Source organism: Hippichthys cyanospilos, chromosome 7, assembly GCF_059441005.1.
Source record: "Hippichthys cyanospilos isolate Australia breed blue-spotted pipefish chromosome 7, RoL_Hcya_1.0, whole genome shotgun sequence".
In the NCBI taxonomy this organism is placed as follows: domain Eukaryota; kingdom Metazoa; phylum Chordata; class Actinopteri; order Syngnathiformes; family Syngnathidae; genus Hippichthys; species Hippichthys cyanospilos.
Window position 1 is genome coordinate 10,734,772 of NC_142375.1, and position 20,124 is coordinate 10,754,895.

Consider the following 20,124-nt stretch of genomic DNA (forward strand, 5'->3'; position numbering starts at 1 on the left):
AGCGCTAACTAATTTTCCACCGTACCTCCTCAACACCATTTACAACCAATTACAACTTTCCAATTAGTCAAGGCATTGGTGCCATCTAGTGGTATTTTAGAGTGTTAGAGAACCAATAGATGACAATATGATCCCCCCTCCAAATATAACAAATATGCTACAAATACATTAGCTATCATCATTTTCAAGTAGCCAATTTGTTCTGTGTGACAAGGAAGTAACATATTCTTATTTGCAAGTTAAATACCTCCCTTTTCTCATTTGCCAACTCCCCCGAATGCCTCCCATCACAGATGTTTCTGCCTTCTTTCTCCTTCTTCCTGTCTGCGTACAAGTGGGTCAGACTGCAGCAGTGCTAAAAGCCTGCTCTCTGCGGTGAAGCTCCTCTAAATAAAACAACACGCAATCAGCAGGCATACATGCAGACTAGAGAGCTGTCAAGAGAGTCGAGGTGAGCTAAGGTGACTTCAACGGGCCAAGTGATCTATAAGTAGTGTGAAAGGTCAAGTGGCTTTCAAACTGCTTGTGTGACTTGACATGGACAGATAGTTGTGCCTGTATAATCATTCTTAGGGTAGTGATACATGGTTCAAATGGCTGAAAAATTGATTTGCTCCTTACATAACTGACATCAAGTAGTATCGTAGTTTGTTTCAAAGAACATATCACGCTCTTGCTATATTACTCGATTTTATGATTGTGCTTTTGTAAATGCACCGCAGACTCTTTAGATCAAGTAGTATCGTAGTTTCTTTCAAAGAACATATCACCGTGTTGCTATGTTACTCGATTTTAGGATTGTGCTTTTGTAAATGCACCGCAGACTTTTTAGATCAAGTAGTACCGTAGTTTCTTTCAAAGAACATATCACCGTGTTGCTATGTTACTCGATTTTATGATTGTGCTTTGTAAATGCACTGCAGACTCTTTGGACCAAAGAGGCCCAAACCCTTTCCTATAGAATAATCAAAAGTTGCAAGGGCCAATTGATTTTTTAGTTTCATTTCACTACAAAATCAGTTAATCAAATATTTGTATATTATTGACACATTAGTTATTGTGAAAAACTAAAGGAAAATGGCAAAATTTCAAAAGACCCAGCAAACACACACACACGCACACACTGAAAGTGAAGGAGGAAAACTTTCACAAATTGAAAGTTACCACCTACCTAGGCCTAAATGCATGGAGTCTCGAAAAATGTCAAACTATTTTGGATTGACTGAGCTAAAACAGAGGCACCACCAGGAAAAACAGCAGAATCCAGTCTCTACACGCAAAACCAAATCAAGAGCAAATTAATTACAGTAATCCCACATTTTTCGCGGTTAATGGGACCGACCCCCCGCGAAAAGTGAAATCCTTGAAAAACTGTAGTCTTTTGCTTTGTTGTCAACCCGAGTTCATTTCAAGGTCCGTAAAACGCCTGTTTTTTTGGCTTCTCCATTCACTCCTGCTCTGACACCCATTACTGATCGCTACAACATAAGCGTTTATTGTTTTTTTTTTTTTTTTTTTGTTTATTTGTTGTTTTGTTTGGTGGTGGGCTTAAGAACGTAATAAAAGGGGCGTGGCATTCACCCGGTGAGAGACGGGATTTCAGTCAACAAGCAGTTTCATTTCCTGGTTAGAGATCTATCCACCAAAAAAAAACATATTTCAGAAGCAATTGAATTTTCCATGCGCCAAAGATTCCATATGTTTAACTGTTAAAAGCTAAGAATATCATGATGTAGGCCCTTTAACATGAGTCACTTCACTGGCTATGTCATCTTGGTAGAATGGCGACATCATGTGGTGAGAAAATACAACATACACAGCATGTCAAACTGCGCCATGCTGAAAAACGCAATGTCACACACATTCTGATTATTCATTTATTATGATGTTACCTGTGAAATGTTTTGAAATAATGTTATGTAACTTGAGGTGAAAAATAACAACCTTGACTAAGTCACTTACAGTCAGTCATGCAGCCAGTCTTTCATGGAGGCTTTTCTGTGTCAATTGTAGAAGAAGAACCGGCACAATCCTATTAGTAGTAAAGTTAAAGAGACGCCCTGAAAAGAAACTAGGACTATGCGTGACAAGATGAAGGATTACAGACCTGCTGACACTGCCTGACCTCAACTATCTGGTATTTGTTGGGTATAGTATATGTATGTGTATGTGTACAGCCTATCAATTCTAAGTCATACATTGAAAATATACAAACAATAGCGGTAAATGCATCCTTGAATTGGTGGTTTACTAAGCAGACTTGTACAATGAGTTTCCAATGCTTAAAAAATGCTGCAGCTGTTATTGCATAGCTTAGACTTTACAGTACATTGAACTGTCATAATGAAGCACAATTTTCCACAATGGAAAAATGTAAATTAAAAGAATTTTAAATAACTAAATATGCAATAAAATACAGAGTTAATTGATTAACTTATCAACAATTCTGCAGTGAATATTTTATTAAACAGAAAAATCCACAAAAACAACAAAAATAAATTGAAATCACCTGTTTCCCCATCTGAGTGGGCAGCAATTTTGCCCCTGTTGACTTAAATGGAGTCAAAGTTATTCAAGGCTGTTATGGCTGTTGTTTTCTGAGCTGTGATTGGTTGTTACATTAGTCCTGAGCACATGATTTCATTTTAAACCAACAGCAAGTGGTGAATTTTTATTTATTTTATTTTTTTACTATAGTTTTTGTACATGAAAAATAATTGTCAAATTAAATGACATAATACTAACCTTTTATTGCTGAAAAAATGCTAATTAGGTTAGTACCCCTTAATTAGAATGATGTTTGGACTAGTGGGGCCACAGAACATATTGTAAAGAAAATTTGAGGGTTAAGTTCATCTTGAAGAAAATTAACTAATGAGATGTTTTTGCTTTTTTTTGTTTTCTTCGTTAAGCCAAGCATATATTACTGTCAAGAATACTTGTTTTTAATACCAGCCAGCACAATTCAATCCAGGATGATTCGAGGTTATGTTGTACATTGCATACATTCAAGACATGTTTCAAGTGTGTATACATAACGCTGATACGCGTTACCAAAGCCTTCTGTTCAAATGGTGTTGTCCAAGAAGTCTTGAGGTGTTTCAGTGTGCTACTTGGCATATTCCACTCTCAGTAGTTGCAAGTTATTTCAGTGAGCATTGTGAGTATTCAACAGGTTACTTAAACATTAAGTGTTGACGAACTACAGTAATAATAATCCAGAGTGAATAGTTGTCTCATGCTGAGCAAAGCCAACACAAACAAGCTGCCAGTTTGCAAGTCTAACTGTCTAACCACCTCATGTGCCCCTTTGCCCTTGTTGGTTTCCAACTTTAATATTAGTAGAGAGGAATGCACTTGGTTTTCCTTTTCTAAGCCATTTTATATATTTACACAACGAGAAATTGGTCCTTGTAAAAAATTTGATTTTTCAGCATAAGTACCTTTGATGGCAAAGTATGTCCTATAATTGGTAGGAAAACACCCATCTGTCCCTGCTGCTCAATACAGTATGGCTAAGGCAGTCCTTCTCAAATAATGGGGTGGGTTCTAGGGGAGAGGCAAGAGGCAATGCCGGATGGACGCAGATGATGTACTTCCGTTGCTGAAAATGTATTTATATTGTCATTTTTTTCTTTTGTTTATTTGAAAAAGGTTAGTTTTATGTATACCTCTACAAATTTTATAAATAATAATCTGATTTGTAGTGGGTGTGTCAAGTGGGTGTGAGGGCAGAAAGTTTTCTCTTTCTTGGGCGGGGGGGGGGGGGGGGGGGGGTGCAAATTATAATTAAGAAGCACTGGACTAAAACAACATTAGGTCATGATAGTAAAATGAAAACCGCATAGTCTCACCATAGTGTCACCCGCAGGGGCAGTCGTCCCACTGCACATTTGCTACCAACACGAATAGGCACCGAAACAATCCATTTCAATTTGTAATATTTCCCACGTGAAAAACGGTTGCAAAATTGTGTACAGATATGACTGTAGAGGGACTACCATCCTGGAAGAGAATATGCCCTCTACAAAAGCATGTACTTAGTGCGCACGGACTAACTAACATCTGGCCTCCAACTGACTATATAAGATACTGATTATGACATTTCCCAGTTTGCTGTATAATGAACGCCAGTAAATATTTTAGGCCAATGACAGTCTGATCTAATGGCATTAGGACAGCCAGAGTAGATCTGAAATAGATCGCCACCTTTGTCCTCAGTGAGCAAGCTTACTATATTTAATTCCATTGACGCAGGAGAAGAACTGGCCTCTTAAGAGGGATGAGACACCGGGCAGGGGAGGTTATAAATGAACGTTGAGGAAGGGATCAGCGGATGAATCAGACGGGGCTCGACACATTAAAGCCAGCAAGGTGCTGACCCGCTGCCTCACAGCAGACATCTAACGCGCAGAACCAGCTTGTGAAGTTGACGCAGCCATGGAAGCCAGTGCCCAGACCGCGATGGGCACCGCAGCCTTCGACCGAGAATCTTTCTCCAAGAAAGCCTTGAGAGCCACCACCAGAGGGGCGTCGTCTCATTTTGTGGGGAGCTCTATTATCATACTGTCCTCCTTCGCCGTGTCCACCCTAGCTATGAACTGCGGGAAAAAAATCCAGGAATCTCGGCACAAACATAATAACAACTGACGACGAGCTGCAGGTGGACAGTGCTTTGCTTTTTTTTTTGCTTTTTGTTTATGGTATCATGTCAAACATGATAATACTGTTTTCATCGGCTGGTGTGGACGCAAGAAGAGGCAGCGGTGCCAGTTCAGAACAGAGACTGCTGCAAAATTTGGTATCCATCTCAAAATCAGAGCAACGCCTTAACACCTTCCAAAGAAGCAAAACGTCTGTCTTTATATGTTCATGCCTCATTTTTTGAACTTGTTTGGAGTTATGTAAATACAGAAGCTCTACAGATGTGACTGTTTTGCATGTTAGTCAGAAAAACAAGACTGATGTTAAAGATGTAAATGTCTTGACTGTATTAAGTGTGCCTAACACACAAGAGCCTAAAGCTGGCTTTAAATGCTTATTTTCTTTTCTTGAATGATGAACCTACTTATGGATATAATGAGAATATTATTCAAGGCCCTGTTTAAATGATGCAATGTTGTTCTTGTTGTGCAAAACAAGAGTCAATTTTTGCACGCATTGGTTACAAGTTTCATAAAAACTGCAACATTATACAGTATACCTTTTCACGAATGATTAAAGGGATTTTTGTTGTCTTTTATTTGAGAGAGCACGGTTGATATTAAACCTTTTGCAAGACCTTCTCATTTTTTCACATCCAAACAAAGATATAGTTTTTTATAAACACATTTTATGAGTAAAATAGATAGAAAATACAATAGAGTAAAACTAAATGAACAAATAAAGATTCCATGTGCTTACAAGCAACTCACAATTATGTCGGCCAGTCCTTGGAGCAGACATGGGCATACTACGGCCCGCGGGCCATATAAAACTAAATGAACAAATAGATAATAATAATGGTATAATAGATAATAAAAATAAAAGACAAATAATTCTCTTTTTAATCCGGCCCGCCAAACATCTTCCAGTTATATCATAATATACAGGCGAACCTTGTTCATTTACTTTTCCCTGTAATGCCCATATTTTCCCAATAGATGGCGCGCTTGAGCATTTGCCCCCTCTTCTACGCGGTTAAGCTTTTCCCAGAAGAAGCACTCTCCTTCTCGGTTTCCGCGGTAAAGCTTTCCCCCTTCTAAAAACAAACATGAGTTTATCAAAGAAAAGAAAAGAAAACGGGCAGCTACGACGTAAGAGGATGGCAGCCAATGTACCGTCCCAGCAAAAAAAAAAATCACGGACAAACTGCGCTCCAGGAGTCAACTACCAAGGCAAGCTTTTTGCTGGCATTCAAATTAGCAGCAGCGAGCAAGCCTTTCTCTGAAGGTGAGTTTTTGAAAGACTGCAAGGTATCATTCATCAGGAATCACTTCTCACAAGACCCTGAAACAGAACCACATGAGGTGCAATTGGAACTGATTGATCTTCAGTCTGACGCCATCTTGAAGGAAAAGTTCAACACTCTTAAACTTAATGACTTTTATGCTTCATTGAACGAAGCCACCTTTCCAAACCTACGGAGGACGGCACTGAAGATGCTGGCCTTGTTTGGCTCGACCTATGTATGTGAGCACACATTGAGTGTTATGAACATGAACAAATCCCGTCACAGATCCAGGATAACTGACCAACACCTCGGGTCTATCCTGAGAATCGCTACAACAAAACTTACTCCAGACTTTGATGCACTGACAAAACAGGGAGATCAACAACACTGTTCCCACTGAAACTGATGGTGAGTTTTCCTGCTGTGTTTATTCAACTGAAATGTAATTAAATTAATCATTAATAGGTCAAATCCTGTATGTAATTTACATAACACTCCGTCCATCTGTTCTTGGCTCGGCCCCTCTGTCAAATTTTAGAACTCATTGCGGCCCTCGAGTCAAAAAGAGCTTAGAGCTTGTCCAGACTTTTCAGCTTACGCTCTGCGAAGAAACGGTGTGTCTGCCTTTGGTCGTGGGCGCCACCTGGCGCACTGAAGTAGGACAGCATGGATCTGTTGGCCAGCCGCTGCGCTGCCTTCTCGCCATCCTCTTCGTCATCATCCCTGAGGAAAGATTCATCAAGACAAGTGTGATTATTTTCACTCAGTAAGTGCTCATCTCCTCTGATGAAATGCTTGGAAGGTTACGTGTACCCCAGAAACAAAAGCTATTGCAGGTTTTACACATTAAAGGCTCAATATGTCTGAATGCAGAGCTAATTTTTAAAGCATTTTTGTCTCTTTATTTTTACTATCTCAATAGAAATGGGAAGAGCCCTTATATGACCTCTACGAGTTTTTCGAGAGCTAATCCATATTTTTACCCAATTTATGGACTACAGTATACCACCAAGGGCAAAGACAGCAAATCACATCTTAATTCAGGTAAATAAATATGTAATATGGTTTACATTTCTATGCAATTGGCTGGCAACTGGTTCAGAATGTCCCAGGCCTACAGCCCGAAGTCAACTGGGATAGGCACCAGCAAGCCTACAACCCTTGTGAGGATAAGCAGCTATAGAAAATGGATGTGTTTACATTTCTCAATTATCCTTTGTATTCAGAGGCTCAAATCACATAAAAGTGACTTTTTGATTTCTTTTATATAAATAAATGGGTTTCCTTGAATCAAAAAAAAAAAAAATCTAAAACACTTACCAATGGACAGTCACAGCCTTGCTGTCAATCAAGGTTTGGGCCGTGCTCCAGCTAAAGCGCACAAACTGGGCGTAGCCAAACACTGGGTCCAAGTACTTCAGGAGCCACGCTTTAGTCTTTGGGTCTATAAGCATTTTTGCAAATATTGCATCAGTAATCATGAAACCGCTGACACAAAATATTAAGCAAACCAAGTATTACCATTTGGATATCCCGAGCCATAATCAGAGTCTACATCTCCCAGGTCTTCTGCAAAGTTCCAGTTCTTCACAACATGGTCCCTGGCCACCTGGCCAGCCACCCGTGTTTATCGGGAATAATGTTAGCAATGTGACAAGTTGATGCCATCACTACAGAATTGTATTAAAAACAATAATAAATCAACATAAAAGGATTCCTTCAAACTCCTCTAAAATAATGAATTTAGGGCAAGTGATGTTGTTTGAAACATCACAGTGATATTAATTTAATTTTGACTAGTAAAACCACTTGGAATTTCAGCCAGTACAAGTTTAATGGTAAATATTTTTAACTGAAACTTGTCGAAGGGGGAAGGAATTGTGTTGAGAAATAACCCAGTTATGCTGTTTCACACAAATTTGAAAGCAATTGTACTTTGAGAAATAATGATAATAGTGTTTTCTTTTCATCCTAAAAACCTTTCTGATGGGATTTTCTGTAGGCAGTAACACACAAAAATTGAAACACAAAAAAGATTTTTTTCCCCCAACATGAAAGACTCATTTTTTTCTGAACTCCTCATTTGACTTTCAAAAATCATGGTTTGCTGCACTCAGATCGGAGTGATTATTCTAAAAGGTTTTAAAATTTTGAGATATTGTCATTTTTTTAAAATCTTTTCACATTGCAATACTCAAAAATCTGCTGGCAAGCTGCATGTTGGTTTGTGTGTGTGTGTGTATGTGTCCCCCTTTTTTTGTAAGGAAAACTAAGAGTAGCATGCAAATATATGCTTTTTCCAATAAATTGAAAGAGCAGCACATTATTAAAGCCCCAAAATGGCCAACAGTCAGAAAAAAATCTGACTTGAGCAGAGTACCCGGCTATTATCATAAAATCAGTGAAGGGAACCTGCAGTCAACCAAGTAGAATACAAGGAAAGGTAACAGTGTAAGAGTGTATCACAGGAGGACTGACCTTGGCACAGATACTGGCCGCACTGACAATGGGGAAAAGGGAGTCAGCCTTAGGCCTTACTGTGACCTCTATTCCGGGGAACAGCTTAGAGAGCTTCTCCTCGTACTTGTCGGCTGGGCCGACTGTGTCCACAAATACCTGAGGAGAATAAGGGCAGCGATCCAAGCCATTCCCATAGCATTTTTGTGTACAATGGAACTGAAGATTTGCAGGATGCTGAGTGACTTTCATTACAATAATTTTGAAACATTTTAACAGAAAATATTACAAATTGCAATTACTGTGAACCTTCTTCACATACCTCTTTGAGCTGTACACCACTGTCCAGTGCAAACTGGACCAAACCAATTGCTGTGTCATGTGACAGGGTGTTCAGGTTGCATTTAGTCCTGACAAAAGCAGATGTGATGTTGTTTTATTTATTTACAAACAGCAAATACATGGACCTTGAACTGCAATCACCAGCAATACCTCTGCAACATACTGGTGGAAATGGTGTTGGGGGAGAGAATATGCAGGGCCCAGCCCAAAAAAGTTTTGCCATCGTCCAGTTTTTGGAACAGAGTCTCTCTTTCTGTCTCTGACAGAGTTTTTGAATCTAGAAAGGGAAAGGAGATAGACATGATGATGATTCCTTACTTGACTATCAGTTAGTACTTTCTCATATAGGTTTGTGAGGAGAATGATTCTAGAACATATGTTAAGTGCCTCTGAGATAACTTCTGTTGTGAATTAGCGCTTTACTACACTAGTAAAAAGACAGCATCAGGACCAGAAGAAGTTACCTGCCACTTTCAAGTTCTTTAGATCTTCCTTTTTGGAAATGGGACAAAAGCATATACCATAAACCATTGGACCTGAAAAAAAAAGAACAAAAAAAAAGGATAATTTAACAGTTTTTTTATGCAACGCGTGACAATGAAATAAAATGATCATCTGTATCTGGAACAAAGAAAATGTTATGATTTTTTTTCTATGGACTCCAATTTTTTTTAGAGCATTCCAAAAACATAGGTTAAACCGAAACTTTAAAAAAAATGTCCTTAAGTGTAACTAAGAGTTTGAATGTTTGTTTGTCGAGATGTGCCCTGCGATTGACTGACGAAGTCTATCGCGTACCTTGCTTTATGCTCCTAAACCATCTGGGTTCGAAACTGAGCAATGCTACTCGTTGTTGCAAAGCCTTGATAGGTAGACGAAGGCATACCCAGCACCGGTCCCCTGCCCGCTTCGTCGATGCCCAGGCAGCAGTCTTCAGTTTTACAGACATCTGGGATGATGGAGGACAGGCGGCAGCTGACAGAGTTATCGGCGTCGAAGGCGCTGGTATCCATGACCGCTGCCCGTGAAGACATTTCACAAAAAAATATTTAGTGACCCTTCATGAGACTTGTCTATGACCAACAGCTTAGCGAGATGCAATGCTGAACGGCTAATATTGATAGCAAGTAAAACGCGTTGAAAAAAACAACTAATTTAAGCCAGTACGACACAACTTTACGCGCGTGTTACCCCACCTGCCTTTATGAAGTCTGACTTTATGAAACGATGTGACGAAATCTTCCAACTCGGAGATTCACTATTGCAGGTTTGTAAAAAGAGACAACAAACTTTGAAGCTGGAGAGTTCGCGCCTGGTAATGACGTCACAACTAACCGATGTATTTTATACTGCCCCGCTATGGTCCGGAGGACAATATAAAACCTTGAAAATAAATTAGAAGAGTTGTGAGGGTAGTCTATCTTTTATTGATTTTTTTTTGTACATCATTCTGATTCAAGTCTGTAAACAATAGACGAACCGAGATTCAAGCTCATAACTTCTTGACAGTGAAGTAAACGTAATCTCTATCACAGTATGTTGACCAAACAGCTTTCAATATGTATGAATTTAATTGCATGTATGTGGTGACTTTTTAAATGTTTTACTTAGTTTTTAATGTGAAATAAAAAAAAAAATATGCAGACGAAACGAAACCATATAAAATCATCATGTTCCAATTAATCTTACTGTATGTGGTACTTATATCTTTTTGGGTATATCACCCTTTTGTTCATCATTTAAACCGACATTTTACCTTCTATATTTCTTGTTCTCTTTGTGTTTATCCCCCTCAAATTTCTCCTTTTCTACATGTTTTTTTTTAATCATGTATTGTGGTCATTGATGGAGTCTCACACAGGTGTTTAAGCCAAACAAAGCCCTGGGTGCTGGAGCTGATCTGCCATATCTGTGTATGTGACCCACTAAAGAAAAAAAGTATCCAAATTGTGTGTCTCGCTAAAGTGGTTAAATATTTTAATTTTTGGAAATCTGTAGTAAAGTTTAAAAATAAAATCGAGAAAATGACAAACAGAGCTACATATAAAGTGAAGTCCCTTACTGAAACTGTTTTGAAATTGATTTTGTCAGACATGCATTTTTTCTGACGGAGAAGATAGGGCAGCGTGTAAGGAAGGCCATTACTGGAAGGCTGAAATTGGCCTGCTCCCTGCTTCTTAACACCCTCCCCTTCTCTCACTTTCTATCCCTCTCACTCGCTCAATGGCGCTCTTTGTCTTTTTGCAGTAAAACGCCTTCCCCAGCCGATTAAATGCTAGGAATTAGTAGTCCATTTTAGCCTACTGTGGATACAAACACGCTAAAGAGCTTAGGCTGCTGATTGTGTTATTACAACTCACACGTCAGCAGCGTGTTTATAATGTACTTTTTCAGCCTTCACTTGCAACGTGTGCTGGAATTGAATTTACTACTGACACACTTATACTGACATGAATAGATAAAGAAACTCATCTTACAAGTTTATTTTTTTATAAATAAATTGATTTAATAGGTGACAATAATATTTCAACATTGCTATTTCTTGTAAGGAAGCAAAATACTTGGCAGACACTTTACAAAACTATTCAGAATTATACAAAAAAAATGAAGGAAGTGAAAAGTGTCGCATACTTATAGCATCAAATAACTGAATGGCAAAGATAGTCAGTATAAAACAGGAAAGTATGCATCACATATAGAGTAAAGCCCGTGGTATTGACTATTATTCACATTGCCAGAGAGGAAGGACAGTAGCCTGTTTGGGCCGGCCTATAGGAACATTAAAAAAGAAAAATTTAAAAAAAAAAAAAAAAAGCTTAACAATTGTACATGTGATTCCGAGTAATCCGTAAGCAGGACCTAAAGCTGGCCAATTATCTCAAGGTACCGGATCAAACTTTGTACTACAGCTCATTACAACGTGTTAGCAACCAGATTTGATTCAGCGAATAGTTAAAAAGGAGGACAGGAGAGTGACATAGTTTGACGTTGAACTGAGCAGACCTGAAAAGTTTTCTCTGCTATTGGCACAAAATGACAATGAGAGTTGAGGTACAGTGTCCAAGATAGAGCAAAAATGTGAAATAAAAGCTCTCTTTCCCAATCTTTTTCCTATTTTTTTCCCATAAATGCCTCAGCTCAAATAAGCAGTAAAGGATAGAGCTACAGAAACACAGACAGTATTATCACCTAAGAAAAATGGCCGCCGTTAGCGAAAACAACCCTTAATTTGGGCACTAAGTTTGAACGAAACATGCTCCGGAAGCAGCGGGGAAGCCGTGTCAGTGTATTATCATATCAGTCACAATAAAGTTACTCTAGTAGATCAACATGAATTAAACTACTCATATAAAATAACATAAAATGATACAAAAAAACCCAACAACAATAACAACAACAGTGTCCTTTAGTTTGGTTAATAAAATGGGATGATGTCAGTCTATCAACCTTTCCTGGGTTACCATTTGTGTATATAAAACCTTCTAATAGCTCCTTTCCAGTTGCTGTACATCTCCTATGCAGAACCAATGAAAATTTGGAAACACTATCAAATTCACATGGTGTCAGAAACATCAAAAAGCCAAGAAATTCAACATGTTAACTCTTGAAAAAGTTGTTCTAGGTCAAAAACCGCCACACGACATCATAATGCTGACTGAGAAAATACGAACGTGCAAATTCTTGGGAAAAATTACCTACTTTGGAGCTTCGAAATGATCTTGAAGATTCTAAATGATCTGTTCTAAGTAAGATTTTTGTTCACCAAACAAATCCTTCAATATTTCCTTATATGGTAAATGACTTAAGTATTAATGTACAAGTGAGAATTTTTTTTTCTCCTAAACAAATTGAATTAGAGAGCGTTTCCAAACTTTTTACTGTCCGAATGGCACACCGTGTTTCCAAAAGTATCTTTCTGATTGGCCCCAATGAATAACTCCGCCTCTCTCCCTTGGATGGATTTTATCAGCTAAAAAAGTAAAAACCTCTAACATTACATCAATATGGCATAGACATACAAACACACTCACACATCACGCGAACTCCCATTAGCAAACCCATACACACGGTTGCTCTCACACGCTTCCCATATATTCCTGGACTCCCCTCCACCCACTCATGGTCTTGTGAGTGTGGTGTAAACAGGCTGCTCCCAGTGTGTGGGGCTGTGGGAGGGGGCCACACTGGAAGGGTCGCCTATGGTGGTGTACAGAGGCCTCTGTGTAGGGCCCATGTAAGAGAAGGCTGAGTACAGCCCGGGGGCCTGACTCGAGTGGGTGTAGTAGGCGCCGGGAGCCTGGTGGTCTCCATATTCAAACTGAGCTCTGGAGGCCAGCGAGGGGAATGCGGAGCCGTAGTGAGGGAGGCTGAGCGGGGTGTAAGTGACGTGCGCGCCCGAAGAGGGCGAGGACGAGGCCTCGGCGTAGTGGCTCCCGGATCCCGACTCGCTTTTGATCTGGGCCTTAGAGTGCTCAGAGGATGTGGGCGAGTCCTGAAGCTGCTGCTGCTGCTGCTTGGAGAGCCAGGCCGAGTGGCTGCTGGCCGCGGCCAGGGCGTAGGCGTAGGACGAGGTCCCTGCGGCGGGGGCTCCGGCGGCGCCCTGGGGGTGCCCATTGGGGGGCAAGTACTGGTCAAACTCGTTGACGTCGAAAGGCTCGATGTTGGACATCACCTCGTTGCTGATCTCGCCGATGTCCATAGTGCCAAAGTCGATGTGGGGCTTGGAGCCCGATGACGAAGGACCGCCAGAGGCCCCTTCGCCCCCTACGCCGAGAGGTCCCCTGGAAGCACCCGATCCTCCAGCCCCTCCCGCTGCTCCTTCCCGCTTGCTGTCTGACAGCTTGCCTGACTGGAGATCTGTCTTTGGGGTAGTTGGGGGTGTGGGAGGGCTGTGGCCCTGGCCTGGAAGAGACAAGTATATGCTTAATTGAGCAACAGAACCAGGATTACAGTGTGCTGTGCATCACTCAATAAAGAAATCATCAAAACACGTCATCAATAATTCTCCCAAGTGTGGTATGAGCACCACTGGTTGCGTGTGAGTTCCCTCTGCTGGTATGTGAAAGAATTACTGAATTAAACTATCGTTAAATATTCCCTGACGGCATCACCTTTTATGTAAATCCCTTACAGTAAATTTGTTAAGTAGAGTTCAATTGCATTTAGATTTGAAATAGAATACGTTTCTATTTAATCTGGAAGCGTGACTTTTCAAACATGTGTTTTGCTGCAATTCCTAATGCCTCTTTAATGTGAAATACATTTATTATTGTATCATGACTTCGTTTTATTACTTTAACTACAGTACAACAGTTGAAACTGCACAATGTTGGTTTATGATGTTAATTACATTTTTTTAGGGAAAACCCTCTTTCACGTGCTTGTTTTGCTACTGTATTTTCTTATTGCCATGATGGTGGTTCATAATGAATCAAGAATATATTAGGGAAAAATATACAGGGGGAAAATAACATCTCTGATACATAACTGCAGAAATCTCCCACAACGTGATGACTTTTTAGATGTGCCATGTTGACATGACATGATATTTAATTTAAATGCAAAAATACTATATAAATTCTTTGTCCCAGTCAGCTTGCTTTATTGATTTTGAACAACTCTTCCAAAATTGGGTACTATTTTTGGTGTATCGAGTTATATGTATTAGACTAATGTATTTTCGTTAATGATCCGTACACGCGAATAATAGTGGCAAACATAGCAAGTAAATACCTCGTCCACTAGGTGGCGGAGGTACATTATCCGTGCTTCCACTTTTTTTTTTTTACGTGATGAGTCATGGGTTGTTCTATTTTTGCTTTGTCTTTTTTAGAGGAATACATTTCAGTCCTGTCCGTGTTTCTCAGATTTTGAGACAAGTTTAGAGTAGAAAAATAAATCTCACAACGCCTACAGGTGCATACTTGTCACGATCTGTCGCCATCATGGACAGTTAGACACAAAAATATAAATTTTAAAAAAAGTAAAACGGAATCAATTTTCTGCAGCAAACCTAAGGTAATGAACTCTCATGACACTATGTTGCCAACTGGGTGGAAATCACGATCTGACCGCAAATGAGCAATTTTGACCCTTCGGGCCCATTGTACTTGTTTGTTTAAAACCGCGAAAGCGAGAGAGCAATCTCTATCACACTGATAAAAAAATTAATTCATACCGTAAGATCTCGACATTTTAAGGTAACAAATTTCCAGTAATTGCGAGTTGGGCCACAACAAAACTTTCAAGTTTTGCTAAAGCGAAAAGTGGCTTTCCTGCATTTTCAAAATTGATAGTACAGAACTCATTGTCCCTCTATCGTCCCCACAACAAAGCAAATTGTTATTGAGCAAACGTTTCGCTTGCTTTGCTGTGTGAACATTGCAGTTACGAATGCCAGTAATTCACATTCTTGAATACAATTTCTCGGTGTTTTTTGTTCTTTTTAAAACTAATGTAGAAATGAATGGTTGCCCCAAATGAATGGTTGCCCCAACACATCGAATCTCCGATTCTACCACATTATTTTTGGTGGGGCGGGGTGGGGGCACTGGCCTAACCCCCATCTCCAAAGCGGTACTCTAAGTGCCACCTACTCGCGGGGTGGTGGTGGTGATGGTGATGGTGGTGCAGGTCGCCCAGAGGTGAGCCAGCACCCCCATTGTGCTCCAAATGCAGACTCTTGTAGTGAGACTGGGAGTGGCTGGCCTCGCCCTCGCCCGGGCTGTCCGACTCATTAGCGGGCGTCAGTTTGCCGTTCTTGCGTCTCCGGGGCTGGTACTTGTACTCCGGGTAGTCCTTCTTGTGCTGTTTCCTCAGCCTCTCCGCCTCCTCGATGAATGGCCTCTTGTCGCTCTCGTTGAGCAGCCTACAGGAAAGAGAACAAGGAGCGTTTTTTACTCTGCAAAGTTAATGTGGAAGTTAAAATATGCGCAAATACACGCGTTGGCGCCGTGCGTAAATGGAGACCTGCGCGTAATTGCTTGCTCAAATGACCTTTCGTGCGCAAATTCAACAGGCATGGACAAACAACACGCTGAGTTGCTGTTTGTCTTTTCGCGTGCACTAATCTGGGCTTCCAACGTTTTCACTTTTGGTGCAAATTGCGCGAATAGGAAGGAAAGTGTTACTGCATGAGCGCTGTTTTTTTTTTGTTTTTTTTCATACAAACCTCCACAATTTGCCCAGGGTCTTGCTGAGCTCCGCGTTGTGCAGGTGGGGGTACTGATCCGCCAGCTTCCTCCTGGCCGCCTGGGCCCACACCATGAAGGCGTTCATGGGCCTCTTGACGTGAGGCTTGGCTTTATTTCCGTTGTTGACGCGCACCGGCATGGGCACCAGGGTCCAGTCGTAGCCGTCCAGAACCTGGCTGACCGCCTCCCGGATGCCGATGGGGAAGCGATCGTCATCCTCCTCCGACTTGACCGCGGACCTGTCGTCCCCGGAGCCGTCGGCCACGCACAGCGAAGTCAGTTGAGGCGGGGGCCCGGTCAGAGGTGAGTCGTGACCGGGCGGAGCTCCGGCGTGGCTCGGGGAGAGCGAGTGAGTGTCGTCTGAACCTCCCGGGCTCAGCTCCGCTTCGGACATGCTGTGCTCCTCTCCGGACATTTTATTTGACGTTTGAATGGTCCAACAAAAACTTTAAAATGATTTAAAAGAGTTTCTGGTAAACTATGTGGTGTGAGCAAAGTTGTCAATTACGGGGACTCTTCTAATATGAAGCCATAGTGGTGCGTAAACGTGGCCAGATCCTTTTTTTACGCATCAAAATCCGCTACACCTGTAGAAAATCATACAATCAACTAGTTATGCGCCTTTAAGGTTTAAACTGAATCATCATAATATTGATTTTGCTCAGTCGGTTAAAAAAGGTACAATCAAGTAAATCTTCTCTAAAGTTATCGAACAAAAATATAGAATTCCATCACATCACAATTAAAAAATACAACAAAAATAAAAAAAATCCAGTAAATCAAATATTGCTTAGAACTAATAGTTTCATTGATTTAAAATATGTAATTGTTTTTGAAAAAAAATTACATAACTTACCAGTAGAAACGCGCAGTGGTTCGACATGGGAGTGCGTGTGGCTGTCGGTGAAGCCGATGAATGGCTGCTCTGTGTGGCGACACCGGAGCTTAAAGAGCGCCTTGTGAAAAGGACTGCGAGAGGGAGAAAAAAAAGGGAGATTGAAAGTGGAAAACATTCCCGGAGAGGCAGCATTCCAGTACACACACTCGGCCCCGCCCAAACTCGCGTAACTCGCCGCTACCATTGGCTCTCGCCCCACCTCGCCAGGAGCCGATTGGACGAAAGCGAAATGCGTTAACTTCAGACCCGTCTGTACGTCGCTGCAACGTTTGCAACGGAGAAGAGGTGAGATGTGACATGAGAGTCGCTTGAACCAGTCTACAGTGAGCCCATTTAGCGGAAGGAGAAGGCCAGCTTTGTTGCGAGTGTTGACATGCTACATCAAACAAATAAACAATCATCCGCTGACTTATTACATCTTGCGGCCGCATTAAATCAGAAAGGGAGGGGAAATCTAAATAGCCCACATTGGCCAAGTTCTCCGGCTTGATTGGGTGTCATACAGGAAATGTCGAGTTATAGCTCTTGGGATTCAAATATTATAGTGAAAAAGACAAAAAAAAAAAGACGGACAGGAGTGGCTTTATTAAAGGTAAGGTGAGCCACAATAAGTAGTAACCCCTTATATTAAGCAAACGGGTATTATCCATCTATAAACGTTGATTGTTTACCCAAGTCGTTTTAATTAAGTCGTCAACTGCATTAAATGGTCGTTTCACCCTAATGAAATATCACTAATTGCAGGTCAAAGTGCTGCATAACCAATCTGAAATGAGACAAATATATATATATATATATATATATATATATATATATATATATATATATATATATATATATATATATATATATATACTGTATATGTATGCATACACACACTCTGAATGATATTCTAGTGCAACATAATTATGTGTGCTTAATATATCATCTTTCAAAAGAACCCTAAAAGTAAACAAAGAATCTGCTATGTAGAATCAGGATTGATATAGAATTTCTGAATCGAATGATAAGAAAGTCATGTCAAACGAATTTAATGCAAAAGTCCGAAAATTTAACGAGACTCGACATTACTAAACGTTTGGTGGTTTATTTATTCTTTATTTTGCTTTACAAAACGAGTTTGTAAATAATTTTTGTCAGGTATTGTGGTGATTCAATGCCAGTGTCTCAAAAAAAAAATGTCCGTTATAAATGACTATGAAGATATTGTTGAAACCTCACCAGAATACACTGTTATATCACGGTTGTATTTTTGAACGGGCAGTAGTACTAACTGATCATTTACATGTAGTGGATTCTTTAACCGTTTATTTTACAATTAGTAAAAAAAAAAACAACAAAAAACAGTAAGATGTTATTATAATTTCATTGTGAATTTACACAAATCTGTTACAATGTATCATTTGACGTACATGGCACTGTTTTATAAATATAACAAAATATCAAAATATCCCCCACCCCACGAGAATATTCCTCAATGCGCCAATCGATGATTTAACAGGTCAAACTATTGACTCAGTTGTTCATTCGAAAACAGACTCGCCGGTTGTTGTTGTTTTTTTTTGTTTTTTTTTGCGAGAGTCGATGTTAAGACTCAACCGCTGTAGAGAAAGAACAGGCCCACATTCATATGTTTGTCAAATGGGTATTTGTATTTTTTGACGTTGCGATTTAATTCGAGCGTTCCTGTTTTGCTGGACACAGAGTGAGACTGATGAGGCGTGTTTCGCCGTGCTTGATATGGAGGATCTGTACACGCTGGAAGGCCGCGATTTGCGCAGATAAGCTCAAGAAAGGACACACACAAGCACGCGCACACACACTCACATAGTCCCCAGCACTGGAAGCGCAACAATGACGCTTGTGTCTGCGGTGGCTCTCGCTCGTCTCTCTTTGCTCTCTTTGTCCGCATCTCAGGTGAATTGTAACCATGTGATCAAACGCCCAAGCCTCTATCCATTAACCCTCGTAAATGAAAAAATGGGGAACAAAAAGCAGTTTTGTGCTGCAAACATGAAGAGAGGAAAGGAGGGGGAAAAATGATAACAGAGAGCGATGTGTGCGTCCTTTCTCCCCTTATGTCCGAGCATTGACACTGGTCGCGCACACAGAGAAATTCCTCCTCAGCAGAATGGATGTCTCTGCCTGCCTGCTCTCTGCATGAGACACCTTTTTTTGCGCGCGCGATTCTGGATTTATGATGATGAGGATGGGGTTGAAGGTGCTTGGCGGTAGAGGTGAGGGAGAGGGGGAAGGGGGGGGTGCGGGGTACCAGGCTGCACCCCACTGACCAACTCGCCGGACCAGGCCTTCGTGGAAGTGAGTGTTTGTATTATTTTTGTTGTTGCTTGTGTGTGAGTGTGTGTGAAATGTGTTTGCTCTTTAGGTTGGCGCAGCGCACAAGGGAGGAAGCTGCGGTTTTGCGCGGAGAAGTTGACTTAATGCACTTGGATGTGCACGACCCCCAGGGAGCAGGCTGTGGGTCTGCTCGCGCTGTAATTACACTCGTCACCAAGTGGAAGTCATTTATTTAGGTGCCTTTTATCGACTAAACCATTAAGAGATAAAAAAAAATAAACAAGTTCAATAATTTCCTTTATTTAAATTAGTCTTCATTTTAGATCTGACAAGTATATGTTTCTCACAGAGCTCTCTATAGTCGCAATATACCAATCAAACCTAATTAAATATTGACATGTCAATTGTGAAGGGATTGCCGGACGAACTGAATGTCGGAATCATGCCGTTATCAAATCCATGCAAGTAGAACTTTTTGTAAGCTTTTTGTAAAAGTATCAGGAGAATTGATTCGCATTAAGTTAAGTGTCCGCACGGCTCCCAAATTAAAATACTCGTTCGAATTTTACTTTAGAAAATACAATATACTGTTACGTACGCCACACAAAGTGAAAATAATTCTAAAAAGCAACCCCGACAAAAAATAATTACGGGCATTAAAATATTTAAGGCGTCAGTCTCCGTAGGCCTACTTGCAATGCCTTTTAATTTATATTTAGAATAAAGTATGCGTTTCTGGCCTGGGACATATACATCTAAAAAAAACGTTTTTTTTCTCAATTCGGGCATGAATGGGCCGCGGCAATTTTTAATTGGCTTGAAGCATTTTCGTTCTTTTGACGCAAACTGGTTGACAGCACGGGAACATTAAAAGGAGCAAATTGATGTGCGTGGAAAATGACGTTGATAACATGTTTTGTGGTTTGTTTTTCCTCGCCTGCAGGTTGTTCTCATGCTCAAGCTACAACACAGGCCTTCTTCATTCATTCATGTCACATTTAAAT

The 20,124-nt window shown here is 40.5% G+C and overlaps 2 protein-coding genes and 1 long non-coding RNA gene across 6 annotated transcripts; 1 reads left to right on the forward strand and 2 right to left on the reverse strand.

The window, feature by feature from the left end:
- Positions 1 to 436: 436 nt before the first annotated feature.
- On the forward strand, positions 437 to 6,819 carry LOC148421021 (uncharacterized). Its single transcript, XR_015866224.1, has 3 exons — positions 437 to 451; positions 4,258 to 6,340; positions 6,471 to 6,819. It is a non-coding gene; the product is annotated as an uncharacterized LOC148421021 (long non-coding RNA).
- On the reverse strand, positions 6,342 to 10,047 carry rnaseh2a (ribonuclease H2, subunit A). 3 transcript variants are annotated; one of them, XM_088420235.1, is made up of 9 exons: positions 9,928 to 10,047; positions 9,530 to 9,749; positions 9,196 to 9,267; positions 8,882 to 9,008; positions 8,712 to 8,799; positions 8,411 to 8,548; positions 7,454 to 7,541; positions 7,253 to 7,376; positions 6,342 to 6,655 (listed from the first exon to the last, which is right to left on the reverse strand). In XM_088420235.1, the coding sequence occupies exons 2-9, from the start codon at positions 9,678 to 9,680 to the stop codon at positions 6,502 to 6,504; spliced, it is 942 nt and encodes a 313-aa protein (XP_088276361.1). In that variant the 5' UTR covers positions 9,681 to 9,749; positions 9,928 to 10,047; the 3' UTR covers positions 6,342 to 6,501. The 3 variants fall into 3 exon arrangements, with proteins under 3 accessions (XP_088276361.1, XP_088276363.1, XP_088276362.1); XM_088420237.1 differs by having other exon boundaries at positions 9,618 to 9,749; positions 9,928 to 10,041; XM_088420236.1 differs by lacking the exon at positions 9,928 to 10,047 and having other exon boundaries at positions 9,618 to 9,765.
- A 1,174-nt stretch (positions 10,048 to 11,221) lies between these two features.
- LOC148421023 (transcription factor Sox-10-like) lies at positions 11,222 to 16,904 on the reverse strand. 2 transcript variants are annotated; one of them, XM_088419183.1, is made up of 5 exons: positions 16,781 to 16,904; positions 15,903 to 16,511; positions 15,328 to 15,599; positions 13,404 to 13,633; positions 11,222 to 13,331 (listed from the first exon to the last, which is right to left on the reverse strand). In XM_088419183.1, the coding sequence occupies exons 2-5, from the start codon at positions 16,337 to 16,339 to the stop codon at positions 12,849 to 12,851; spliced, it is 1,422 nt and encodes a 473-aa protein (XP_088275309.1). In that variant the 5' UTR covers positions 16,340 to 16,511; positions 16,781 to 16,904; the 3' UTR covers positions 11,222 to 12,848. The 2 variants fall into 2 exon arrangements, with proteins under 2 accessions (XP_088275309.1, XP_088275308.1); XM_088419182.1 differs by having other exon boundaries at positions 11,222 to 13,633.
- Between the last annotated feature and the right edge of the window lie 3,220 nt (positions 16,905 to 20,124).

Bases quoted from the DNA above. Each gene is read 5' to 3' on its own strand.
- rnaseh2a (XM_088420235.1), bottom strand. From the start codon at position 9,680: ATGTCTGTAAAACTGAAGACTGCTGCCTGGGCATCGACGAAGCGGGCA. The intron at 7,542-8,410 runs GTCAGTCCTCCT...GTGGCTGGCCAG, and splicing joins CGGCCAGTATCTGTGCCAAG to GTGGCCAGGGACCATGTTGT. The intron at 7,377-7,453 runs GTAATACTTGGT...AAATGCTTATAG, and splicing joins TGGCTCGGGATATCCAAATG to ACCCAAAGACTAAAGCGTGG.
- LOC148421023 (XM_088419182.1), bottom strand. From the start codon at position 16,339: ATGTCCGGAGAGGAGCACAGCATGTCCGAAGCGGAGCTGAGCCCGGGA. The intron at 15,600-15,902 runs GTTTGTATGAAA...TCTTTCCTGTAG, and splicing joins ACCCTGGGCAAATTGTGGAG to GCTGCTCAACGAGAGCGACA. The intron at 13,634-15,327 runs GTAGGTGGCACT...TGTCTCTTCCAG, and splicing joins TCACCACCACCACCCCGCGA to GCCAGGGCCACAGCCCTCCC.